This window comes from Penaeus vannamei, chromosome 22 (genome assembly GCF_042767895.1).
Source record: "Penaeus vannamei isolate JL-2024 chromosome 22, ASM4276789v1, whole genome shotgun sequence".
Classification (NCBI taxonomy): Eukaryota; Metazoa; Arthropoda; class Malacostraca; order Decapoda; family Penaeidae; genus Penaeus; species Penaeus vannamei.
This window is the reverse complement of record NC_091570.1, coordinates 30,125,880-30,138,258: the sequence shown is the minus strand read 5'-3', so window position 1 is coordinate 30,138,258 and position 12,379 is coordinate 30,125,880. Positions and strand designations below refer to the sequence as shown.

The 12,379-nt window shown below is 39.8% G+C and overlaps 4 protein-coding genes across 5 annotated transcripts in view; all 4 read right to left on the bottom strand.

Annotated features, from left to right (window-relative positions):
- Nucleotides 1–2,929: 2,929 nt before the first annotated feature.
- On the bottom strand, nucleotides 2,930–4,010 carry LOC113816741 (ATP-dependent RNA helicase A-like). The gene is made up of 2 exons (XM_027368801.2): nucleotides 3,936–4,010; nucleotides 2,930–3,813 (listed from the first exon to the last, which is right to left on the bottom strand). Exons 1-2 carry the CDS (start codon nucleotides 3,945–3,947, stop codon nucleotides 3,031–3,033), a joined length of 795 nt encoding a protein of 264 aa, XP_027224602.2. The 5' UTR covers nucleotides 3,948–4,010; the 3' UTR covers nucleotides 2,930–3,030.
- Nucleotides 4,011–5,273: 1,263 nt separating this feature from the next.
- On the bottom strand, nucleotides 5,274–5,717 carry LOC113816747 (uncharacterized). The gene has a single exon (XM_070137066.1). It carries the CDS (start codon nucleotides 5,715–5,717, stop codon nucleotides 5,274–5,276), a length of 444 nt encoding a protein of 147 aa, XP_069993167.1.
- Nucleotides 5,718–7,553: 1,836 nt separating this feature from the next.
- LOC138865673 (uncharacterized) lies at nucleotides 7,554–8,675 on the bottom strand. The gene is made up of 2 exons (XM_070136787.1): nucleotides 8,561–8,675; nucleotides 7,554–8,438 (listed from the first exon to the last, which is right to left on the bottom strand). The coding sequence occupies exons 1-2, from the start codon at nucleotides 8,654–8,656 to the stop codon at nucleotides 7,656–7,658; spliced, it is 879 nt and encodes a 292-aa protein (XP_069992888.1). The 5' UTR covers nucleotides 8,657–8,675; the 3' UTR covers nucleotides 7,554–7,655.
- Nucleotides 8,676–11,004: 2,329 nt separating this feature from the next.
- Nucleotides 11,005–12,379, bottom strand: part of LOC113816743 (uncharacterized) — a 162,201-nt gene continuing 160,826 nt past the window's right edge. Inside the window, exons 1-2 of one of the 2 annotated variants that reach the window (XM_027368803.2) lie at nucleotides 12,018–12,164; nucleotides 11,005–11,883 (exon numbers count right to left, since the gene is read on the bottom strand). In XM_027368803.2, the coding sequence (XP_027224604.2) occupies nucleotides 11,158–11,883; nucleotides 12,018–12,029 (738 nt within the window). In that variant the 5' untranslated portion in view covers nucleotides 12,030–12,164 and the 3' untranslated portion in view covers nucleotides 11,005–11,157. Of the gene's footprint in view, nucleotides 11,884–12,017; nucleotides 12,165–12,379 lie in introns of those variants that run through there. The other variant, XM_070136799.1, reaches the window with a different exon arrangement.

Here is a 12,379-nt window from a genome sequence, read left to right as displayed (position 1 = left end):
AGGTCGCCCCAGAACCCACCCCGCACAATATAGTGCCTTCCCTCTATATACTTTCTAAATTACGCTCTTATGCCTGTATGCAGGTAGACCTAGGAGCTCCCGTACTCGCTCTCCTCCTACCCTTCAATCCCTTCTCTTCTCCCCAAGCCCACTCTCCCCAGCCTTCCCTCCCCTTCCTCTACTCGCCGCTATTCCCTTACCCCTGTGTTCGAGATTCTACATACGATGTTCATTAACAACAAAACATTTTTTTCTTTGTAAATCATACCAAGTATATGTGTATGTGCATATGGATCTGAATCCATTTCTTCCGTTTTTATTTAATTTCTTTTTCGCTCCCCCCCCCCCTCCTTTTCTGAACATGTTCCCATTGTTCTCAATGTGTTTACGCTTTGAGTGAAATAGATAACATGCGTTATAATTGTAAACGAAAACCGTTGTTTGTGCTTGGATTTCATGCAACATCTTAAACCCGGAAAATAATAATGTAGTCTTCACAGTACTTCACAAACTTTATATTTTTCCTCTACTCCTTGTATTTCAGTTTCCTTTCTCTTTCATTATACCTTAGAGTAAATTCATTCCAATTGTGATTATACGTAGAATCACTAAGCTAAGAACTTTCTCGTACGCCGATACAAAATCATGAAGTACTACAAATAAGGTAATATTTGTACATACTCGTTTTGTAAATTTCTTCCTGTGCATCAGCAGGAAAGCTGATACTTCACGAAGTAAACGTCAGGACTACTTGCTGGTGATGCTGGTACTTCAACCACATCCTGTCCCTGCTCCGTCTGTTTGTTGAGGACATACTCGACGTGTTTCTGTTATGGCGGAGGCACGACGATGGAATCTGGTCCTTGTCCTCCTTCAGGAGGTAGGATGAACACGATATTTGTGTCTGGTTGGCTCAGGGATGTAAGGCGCAGGACCGTAGGACACAGGTGTTGGTGGTGCGTCACATAAATACACTTTACGGTTGACACGTGGAGTGACACACCTGCCGTCCACATGGAGCACCTGTCTGAGACCGTATCCTACTGAGCTAATTCCTGTTTCTGGACCTCCAATTTAAAACTTGGTCCTGATTGTAGCCCTGAAATGCCGCTGACGCAGTGGCCACGAGTGTTGAGATTAAAAGCTGCAAAGAGACGTCGGTGTGACACACATTGCTGAATAATGCTCTCAGTATTTAGTTGACTTTGTTCATTTAATTCATCTTATTTCATTGCCTACTCACTCCCTGCCCCTACCCTCTTCCTACCGTACCTTACCTTCCCCGCAGCCCAATCATTGGTGCCCTCATCCCATTCGCACGCGCACGCGAGTCGCTGTGTATCTAGATTATTAGTTTCTAGATCGGATATAGATAATGATTAAAGTCTCCTTTTTCACGCTCTTAGCATAGACACTTAAATTATGTATGTATATATTACTTTATTATTTTTAATTATTTCTTGTCTTCTTTTTCTCTTTTAGGTTATTCTACTGTCATTTTCTCATTCTTATTTTTCGTTTCTTCATAATAGCTGTTTTAAAGAAACCTGACCGTATCTCGGATTCGGCGCGACTGCCGTCGGCTGCCATGAATTTAGCCCAGAAAAAAATATCCAGGTGTAACATGACCACTCCTTTTCTTGCTTTATTTTCTTTTCTATTTAACTGACTCTCATCCACACCTTTTTACTTTACTATGTGTTCGTCTACATATTTAGATATACATTGTCATATGCACGGAGATCATACCATAATGAGAACAGTATGAAATTGTATATAACTTACATTAATAGTATATATACGTTAATATAACTATTTTAGTGTGAGGATTTCCTCTTATAAGTATGACTGTTAAATTGATTCCGATGTTTTGTGTATGAAAGTTAAGGTAACATAGATTTTAAGTTCGTAAGACGAATAGACCTCAAGTACTCAGATTTTAGATTTTAGTTATAAGGAACGTTTTCCCTGAGCTTCCGGGTATCGAATTATGCCATATTTTGTATATTTTATCTTTATTTATTTATTTATTATTATTATTATTATTATTTTTAAGTATACACAGCACTACCAAATTTCCAATATTTCGTAGTATATGCATGAACTAATATTTTGTGTAAAAGAAAAGTTGTTTCTTTTGAAATTATAATAAAAATATATGCTACCATATATCATTTTCTTTTATAAGGACCTACAAATCATTTTAGTATTTTCTATCTGACCGAATTACGATAATGATCCCTCGGTTTCTTTTCATTTAATTATCACTGCACGTGGTATGCGAAATATATATAATATATATATATATATATATATATATATATATATATATATATATATATATATATATATATATATATATATGTATATATATATATATATATGTATATATATATACATATATATATATATATATATATATATATATATACATATATATAATCAAAACCATTAGACTATTGTTGTTGGGTACGCGTGTACTTATATACTTTTGTATTTCCATGCCCAATTTTGCAAAACAGAGATTAAGAGTCGCTTTTCTATTTTATTAAAAACTATTACTCTTTTCTTTGAGTTAAGCACAGTACGAGACCTAGTCTGTATAAGCATTTGAATCTCCAGTCATTAGGAAATGCTTCCAGGAGATTTAATTTTCTTGAATTCTGTACATGTTATCATAGTTATTAATCTTATTTTGGGGTAGACCTATAATATTTTACTCGACTATAATGCATTCGCTCTATTTTCCTTTCTTATAGAAGGTATCTGCATTTAGCAAGTGAAATAAAAAACAAAAGAAATATACATTCCCATGAAGGCAAAGCAATAAAACAACTTACAATGTGTTTGTAAGTGCATAAGTATGAATGTATGCTAATGTCTTTCTCTTCCTTTTATGCAGCAGAGCATAGGTCAAGAATTGCTCATCTATTCTTATTTTCTTTATTGAAAAATGTAAAGTTTATAAACTCCATATGGATAACAAATTAATTAGAAGCACATAGTATAGAAATTTTCAGATGCTGAACTCTATGGTGTACTGTAAAGATTAGATGGAGTGGAAACAATGCTGGAGCCTCCATCGAAACCACCTCCTGTGATGAATCCACCGCCACTTCCACCAGAGATGAATTCTCCGCTATCTCCACCGCTTACGAAACCTCCGCTAATAACACCACCTCCGAATCCACCGCTAATTCCGCCTCCGAATCCACCGCTAATTCCGCCTCCGAATCCACCGCTAATTCCACCTCCGAAACCACCGCCAACACCTCCGCCACCGCCACCAATTACTTGACCGCCGCCCTGAGAAGCTGCGTTCAAGGCACTCTGGAGATCAACACCGCTGGGAAGAACTGGGTTCTCGCCGTCTGCGTAGTTCACGAAGTACACTTCAGGACTACTTGCTGGGGGTGCTGGCACTTCAATCACATCCTGTCCTTGCTCCGTCTGTTTGTTGAGGACATACACGACGTGTTTCTGTTGTGGCGGAGGCACGACGATGGGATCTGGTCCTTGTCCTCCTTCAGGAGTTCGGATGAACACAATATTTGTATCTATGGTTGGCTCAGGGATGTAAGGCGGAGGACCATAGGACACAGGTGCTGGTGGCGCGTCATATAAATACACTTTACGGTTGACACGTGGAATGACACACCTGCCGTCCACATGCAGCACCTGTCCGGGACCGCATCCTCCTGATCCAAATCCTGGTCCCGGACCCCCAATTCCAAAACTTGGTCCTGAAGGCGTACCTAGATTATAACCTTGAGGGCTGGCTAACGACGTGGCCACGGTTATTGTGATTAAGATCTGCAAAAGGAGAAAGCAGTGACATAGTTTGCTTTATAAGAGATCATTGTTTTCATTTCTTTTCCTCGTATCATTCCTTTCCTTTCGAGTGAACTCACTGACACAACAAAGACCTGACTTACCAGGAGCTTCATGTTGGAAGTAATGCTCACCAGCGCCAAGCGCTGCCTTTTATATGTCACATTTCCTCTCGCTCCATTCTCCTGCTCTCATCGCCCTCACAGGTCGCCCCAGAACCCACCCCGCACAATATAGTGCCTTCCCTCTATTGGTGTGTATGTGCGGTGGTGTGTGATTGCGTTTATGTACGAGTTTGTTGCTGTATATATTATACTTTCTTAATTACGCTCTTATGCCTGTATGCAGGTAGACCTAGGAGCTCCCGTACTCGCTTTCTTCCTACCCTTCAATCCCTTCTCTTCTCCCCAAGCCCACTCTCCCCAGCCTTCCCTCCCCTTCCTCTACTCGCCGCCATTCACTTACCCCTGTGTTCGAAATTCTACATACGATGTTCATTAAGAACAAAATATTTTGTTTTTCTTTGTAAATCATACCAAGTATATGTGTATGTGCATATGGATCTGAATCCATTTCTTCCGTTTTTATTTAAATTCTTTTTCGCTTTCCCCCCCTCCTTTTCTTAACATGTTCCCATTTTTCTTCATGTGTTTACGCTTTGAGTGAAATAGATAACATGCGTTATAACTGTAAACGAAAGCCGTAGTTTGTGCTTGGATTTCATGCAGCATCTTAAACCCGGAAAATAATGGTGTAGTCTTCACAGTACGTCACAAACATTATATTTTTCCTCTACTCCTTGTATTTCATTTTCCTTTCTCCTTCATTATACCTTAGAGTAAATTCATTCCAATTGTGATTATACGTAGAATCACTAAGCTAAGAACTTTCTCGTACGCCGATACAAAATCATGAAGTACTACAAATAAGGTAATATTTATACATACTCTTTTTGTAATTTCCTTCCTGTGCATCAGCAGGTAACCTGATACATAATTCAGGCTTCTTTAAAAGTGGACGGAACTAAATACATTCTTCTTGTATTTTTCTTTTTTCTAGCTTTAATGAATGTTATTCCATCTATTAAAAACTGTTGTCTTTTATTTCTTATTATTATCATCATTAGTATCATCATTATCAATATCATTCTTATCATTGGTATATGATAATTAACATTTTTCTCATTATTATTACCTGTATTATTATTATAATTTTTTTAATACAATGATTTTTGTTATTTGTAGCTTTTTATGATTGTTTTATTGCTATAAATATCATTATTTTTATTTCTATTTCTGTTCGTGTTACTATTTTGACGATCATTACAGTAATGCATATTAATATTATCATCACTACCGTTTTTATTATTATTATTACTATTATTATTATGATCATCGACATTAATATTATTCTTATTCTTATCATTATTATTATTATTATTATCATTTTCTAGAGATAAAATCTCCGCTAATAACACCATCTCCGAAACTACCGCTAATTCCGCTGCCAAAACCTCTGCTGCCCTGGGAAGCTGCGTTCAATGCACTCTGGAGATCAACACCGCTGGGAAGAACTGGGTTCTCGCCGTCTGCGTAGTTCACGAAGTAAACTTCAGGACTACTTGCTGGTGGTGCTGGTACTTCAATCACATCCTGTCCTTGCTCCGTCTGTTTGTTGAGGACATACACGACGTGTTTCTGTTGTGGCGGAGGCACGACGATGGGATCTGGTCCTTGTCCTCTTTCAGGAGTTCGGATGAACACGATATTTGTATCTATGGTTGGCTCAGGGATGTAAGGCGGAGGACCATAGGACACAGGTGCTGGTGGCGCGTCATGTAAATACACTTTACGATTGACACGTGGAATGACACCTGTCGTCCACATGCAGCACCTGTCTGGGACCGTATCCTCCTGAGCTAATTCCTGGTTCCGGACCTCCAATTTTAAACCTTGGTCATGAGGGCGTACCTAGATTGTAGCCCTGAAATGAAGCTGACACAGTGGCCACGAGTGTTGAGATTAAAAGCTGCAAAGAGACGGCGGTGTGACACATATTGTTGAATATTGCTCTCAGTATTCCGTTGATTTAGTTCATTTAATATATTTTATTTCATTGCCTACTCACTCCCTGCCCCTACCCTCTTCCTACCCCCCCTCGCCCCCATCCCTCCATTCACCTTACCTTCCCCGCAGCCCAATCATTGGTGCCCTCATCCCATTCGCACGCGCACGTGCGTCGCTATGTATCTAGGATATTAGTTTCTAGATCGGATATAGATGATGATTAAATAGTCTCCTTTTTCACGCTCTTAGCATAGACACTTAAATTATGTATGTATATATTACTTTATTATTTTTAATTATTTCTTGTCTTCCATTTCTCTTTTAGGTTATTCTACTGTCATTTTCTCGTTCTTATTTTTCGTTTCTTCATAATAGCTGTTTTAAAGAAAGCATGACTTCGTATCTCGGATTCGGCGCGACTGCCGTCGGCTGCCATGTATTTAGCACAGAAAAAAAATATCCAGCTGTAGCTTGGGCACTCCTTTTTTGCTTTACTCTTTTTTCTATTTAATTGACTTTTATCCAGTCCTTTTTACTTTACTATATGTGTTCGTCTACATATTTAGATATACATTGTCATATGCATGGAGATCATAACATAATGAGAACAGTATGAAATGGTATATAACTTACTTTGATAGTATATATACCTCAATATTTATTTTAGTGTGCGGATTTCCTATTTTTAAGTATGACTATTAAATTAATTCCAATATTTTGTGTATGAAAGTTAAGGTAACATAGATTTTAAGTTCGTAAGACGAATACAGCTCAAGTACACATATTTTAGTTATAGGTAACGTTATCCTGAGCTCCCGGGTATGGAATTATGCCATCTTTTGTCTATTTACTTTTTATTTATTTATTATTATTATTTATTATTATTATTATTATTATTTATTATTATTATTATTATTATTATTTTTATGTACAGAGCACTACCAAATTTCCAATGTTTCGTAGTATGTGCATGAGCTAATATTTAGTGCAAAAGAAAATTATCTTTTGAAATTATAATAAAAATATATGTTACCATATATAATTTTCTTTTGTTATCAGGACCTACAAATCATTTCCGTATTTTTTATCTGACCAAATTCCGGTGATGATCCCTCGGTTTCTTTTCATTTAATTATCACTGCACGTGGTATGCGATTTTTTTTTTCTTTTTTTATCAAAACCATTAAACTATTATTATTGGGTGCGCGTGTACCTATATACTTTTGTATTTCCATGCCCAATTTTGCAAAACAGAGATAAAGAATCGCTTTTCTCTTTTCTTAAAAACTATTACTCTTTTCTTTGAGTAAAGCACAGTACCAGACCTAGTCTGTATAAGCATTTGAATCTCCTATCATTAGGAAATGCTTCCAGGTGATTTTTTTCTTGACTTCTGTACATGTTATCATAGTTATTAATCTTATTTTGGGGTAGACCTATAATATTTTATTCGACTATAATGCATTCGCTCTGTTTCCTTTCTTATAGAAGGTATCTGCATTTAGCAAGTGAAATAAAAAAACAATACAAATATACATTCCCATGAAGGCAAAGCAATAAAACAACTTACAATGTATTTGTAAGTGCATAAGTATGAATGTATGCTGTCTTTCTCTTCCTTTTATGCAGCAGGGCATAGGTCAAGAATTGCTCATCTATTCTTATTTTCTTTATTGAAAAAAATTAAAGTTTTTAAACTCCATATGGATAACAAGTTAATTAGAAGCACATAGTATTAAAATTTTCAGATGCTGAACTCTATGGTGCACTGTAAAGATTAGATGGAGTGGAAACAATGCTGGAACCTCCATCGAAACCACCTCCTGTGATGAATCCACCGCCACTTCCACCAGAGATGAATTCTCCGCTATCTCCACCGCTTACGAAACCTCCGCTAATAACACCACCTCCGAATCCACCGCTAATTCCGCCTCCGAATCCACCGCTAATTCCGCCTCCGAATCCACCGCTAATTCCACCTCCGAAACCACCGCCAACACCTCCGCCACCGCCACCAATTACTTGACCACCGCCCTGAGAAGCTGCGTTCAAGGCACTCTGGAGATCAACACCGCTGGGAAGAACTGGGTTCTCGCCGTCAGCGTAGTTCACGAAATACACTTCAGGACTACTTGCTGGGGGTGCTGGCACTTCAATCACATCCTGTCCTTGCTCCGTCTGTTTGTTGAGGACATACACGACGTGTTTCTGTTGTGGCGGAGGCACGACGATGGGATCTGGTCCTTGTCCTCCTTCAGGAGTTCGGATGAACACGATATTTGTATCTATGGTTGGCTCAGGGATGTAAGGCGGAGGACCATAGGACACAGGTGCTGGTGGCGCGTCATATAAATACACTTTACGGTTGACACGTGGAATGACACACCTGCCGTCCACATGCAGCACCTGTCCGGGACCGCATCCTCCTGATCCAAATCCTGGTCCCGGACCTCCAATTCCAAAACCTGGTCCTGAAGGCGTACCCAGATTGTAACCCTGAGGTGCAGCTAACGACGTGGCCACGATTATTGTGATTAAGATCTGCAAAAGGAGAAAGCAGTGACATAGTTTGCTTTATAAGATATCATTGTTTTCATTTCTTTTCCTCGTATCATTCCTTTCCTTTCGAGCGAACTCACTGACACAACAGAGACCTGACTTACCAGGAACTTCATGTTGGAAGTAATGCTCACCAGCGCCAAGCGCTGCCTTTTATATGTCACATTTCCTCTCGCTCCATTCTCTCTTCTTGCTCTCATCGCCCTCACAGGTCGCCCCAGATCCTGCCCCGCTCGGTTCGGTGGGCCCCATCTACCCCCACTCCTCCACTCCCCTCCACTCCCATCTTTTCCCCCAGCTCTCTCTCCCCCCCGGCTACCCGCCCCCATCCTCTCTACCGACCCTCCATTCCCTTTACCTTTCCCCCAGCCCGGTCATTCGAGCCCCATCCCGTTCGCGCTCGCACTTGCTATATCTGATATGCCTAAAAGAGAAATATGTCCTTTTTCATGCTCAAACTATTCACCCCTAGGCTTATATTTGTATGGTTATTTTATCTTTGTTATTTTTCATTGTTTCTCGTCTACTAATATTTTCTTCTTGACCTTTTTATTTTCTTCATAATAACTGTTATGAAGGATACATAGCTGACTTATATTCCGAGTAGTATCTTAAGCCCGGAAAAAGTCATCCTCGTTGTAGTCTGGATACTCCTTTCCAGCTCTACTGCTTACTGAATTTGCCAGGCTCTCATCTACGCTTCTTTTTGTCCTTTATCATATGTGTCCGTACACGAATTTAAATATGTACTATCATATGAATGGTGATCTTATCACATATTAATGCAAATAGTATGTAATGGTATACATACATTTATAGTATGTTATGTCCTTACATATGTTTTGCTGTTGTACTCATTCCTAATTTAGTAGTATGATTACTAATTCATTTCTGATAGTTGAGTAACATAGACTTTGAGTCCGTAAAAAGAGGAATACATCTATATAAAAGATTTGTATTATCTCCCGTGTATGGCATAATTCCATCTTTTATTTTAGACCATTGTATATTTCTCTTCTGATATACAGATGTAGTGTACGGGAATGTAGTCCCCAGGGGACCCCACCTACCAAAAGGAATGCTGTAAGGGCCAAGGTTCCTCCCCATGAAGGTCAGTGGGCATCCGTAGGGTAAGTCCACCCCCTGATGTCAACTCCCCCTACTACTGTTACTGTCCCAAGGGGATATTATCTTTTGGGATGTCACGGCGGGAAATCTTTACATGTTCCAGGATGTTTGATGAGTAAAGAAGCCAGGAAGAAAAGGAATAGATAAGCTAGTACAAGAAAAGTACAAGACGCAGGAGGACGGTAAAATGAAAGGAGAAACTAGTAGAACACTCAAGAAAGAAATAAAGTCAAGAAGGAGAACCACTAGGCTGCATATGACATGCAGTCCAGCTCTATCTTTGATTAATACCGTCACTTAGGCTCAATGGAACTGACGGCCACTTAGTAGAATCTTCATTAAAAAATATATATATGTATATAAAAGATGCCAAAGGATTAGGAAAAAAACGCCCCGTGGTTCAGTAGAACAACGAATTTTTATTTCTCAGCAGTACAAAAAGGACCGCAAAAGACGTATAAGCTCTAACTTCTAAACATTATCATGAAAATAGAACAAAGAAAAAATGTAATTAAAACATAATAGAATTATTAGACACAAAAATGGAATAAAAAGTATAGATAAAATCATGCATAAACTGAGTTGACGGTCAGCAAGCGTAATCCAACCTCTGACATGCACGCAACCGCTCACACTCAATCGCACACAAAAACACGCACACTAACGCACACGCACACGCACACGCACACACACACACACACATAGATTAAGCATCATCTAAGCTGGGATGGGAGAGGGTGCTGAGAACAGTCTCACGGTACAGAAATTACTAAACCTCCAATAACTCGTAGTATTTGTATGAATTAACATTTTGTGAAAAATTTGCCTCGTTCGGAACATTGAAAAATAAGTTGTATTTTATTACTGGAAGTTACCACATGTAACTTATTCCATACTTTCATCCAGACCTACATTTTTTTTTCTCTCTTTTATTAATGCGAAACCATGGGACTGCTGTTGTTTGTGTACTTGTGTGTATGTATACTTTTATGTGATTCCATATGCATTTTATGCAATAGAAATGAGGTGAAGAATCGCCCTTCTGTTTTATCATTCCATTGGAAACTATTGATTTTTTCCTTCTTTCTTGCACATAGAAAAAAAAATTAAACTATGATGCCTGGTCTGTAAGGAATTTCATTCTTCTGTCAATAAGAAATGCTTCCTTTTACCTCTGTATATGTTATAGTGTTGTTGTTGTTTTTTCAGCTAACCCTACACAAATATCAAATAATATTTTACTTGTTACTCGAATTCCTTTCTTATGATGTTGTCCCTGCACATGGCAAGGGAAAAAAACAGGTGCTTATGTTTATGACAGCAAAGCATTAAACAACTTAAACTTGTGTTTGTATGTGACTGGACATGTGTGTACATATGGTAATGTATGTTTCTCTTTGCCTGGTATGTAAAACATAGGTAAAAAGTTCGCTTATTTGTTCTATTTATTTAAAGAATATATACAGTATACACATTTATAATTCAAAACAAGTCTGGCTTAAGATTCAAGATAATATTCTTATGAATAACATGTTAATTAGAAGTACATAACAGGATGTTCAGATGGTAAACTCTATGGTGTAGTATATAGATTTGAAGGACTCGAGACAACACTGGAGCCTCCACCGAAACCACCTCCTGTGATGAATCCACCGCCACTTCCACCAGAGATGAATTCTCCACTTCCGAATCCACCACTAATTCCACCTCCAAAGCCACCGCTAACACTTCCGCTGCCTCCGAAACCACCGCCAACACCTCCGCCACCGCCACCAATCACTTGACCGCCGCCCTGGGAGGCTGCGTTCAAGGCACTCTGGAGATCAACACCGCTGGGAAGAACTGGGTTCTCGCCGTCAGCGTAGTTCACGAAGTACACTTCAGGACTACTTGCTGGTGGTGCTGGCACTTCAATCACTTCCTGTCCTTGCTCCGTCTGTTTGTTGAGGACATACACGACGTGTTTCTGTTGTGGCGGAGGCACGACGATGGGATCTGGTCCTTGTCCTCCTTCGGGAGTTCGGATGAACACGATATTTGTATCTATGGTTGGCTCAGGGATGTAAGGCGGAGGACCATAGGACACAGGTGCTGGTGGCGCGTCATATAAATACACTTTACGGTTGACACGTGGAGTGACACACCTGCCGTCCACATGCAGCACCTGTCCGGGACCGCATCCTCCTGATCCAAATCCCGGTCCTGGACCTCCAATTCCAAAACCTGGTCCTGAAGGCGTACCCAGATTGTAGCCCTGAGGTGCGGCTAACGACGTGGCCACGAGTGTTGAGATTAAGACCTGCAGAATGAAAAGGCATTGTGATATATATCGCTGAATAACGTTCTCAGTATTTCATCGATTTCATTTATTTTCCTCGTCTCATTCTCCATCTAAGCAAACTCACTGACACCTCGCTGATTGACCTGACTTACCAGGAGCTTCATGTCGGAAGTAATGCTTTCCCGCACCGAGTGCCGCCTTTTATATACATTTCCTCTCGCTCCACCATTCTCCTGCTCTCCTCTTCAACGCCCTCAAATGTCGCCCCGAGAGTGCCCCGCCCCTTAGGCAGTTTTCCTCTCTTCCCTCCGCCTCTGCTCCCTTCCCTCTCACTCCTTCCCTGACACTGCTGCTCCTGATCAATTCTCTTCCCTCTCCTAGCCCGTCCCTACCTCTTTCTCTTTCCATTTCTTTCCTCTCCCCAGTTCACTCGCCGTTTACATGCCTTCCTCTGCCAGCAACCCTCTCACCCGCGCCGCATCCCCTACTCCTTCCATTCCCGTCTCCTCTACTC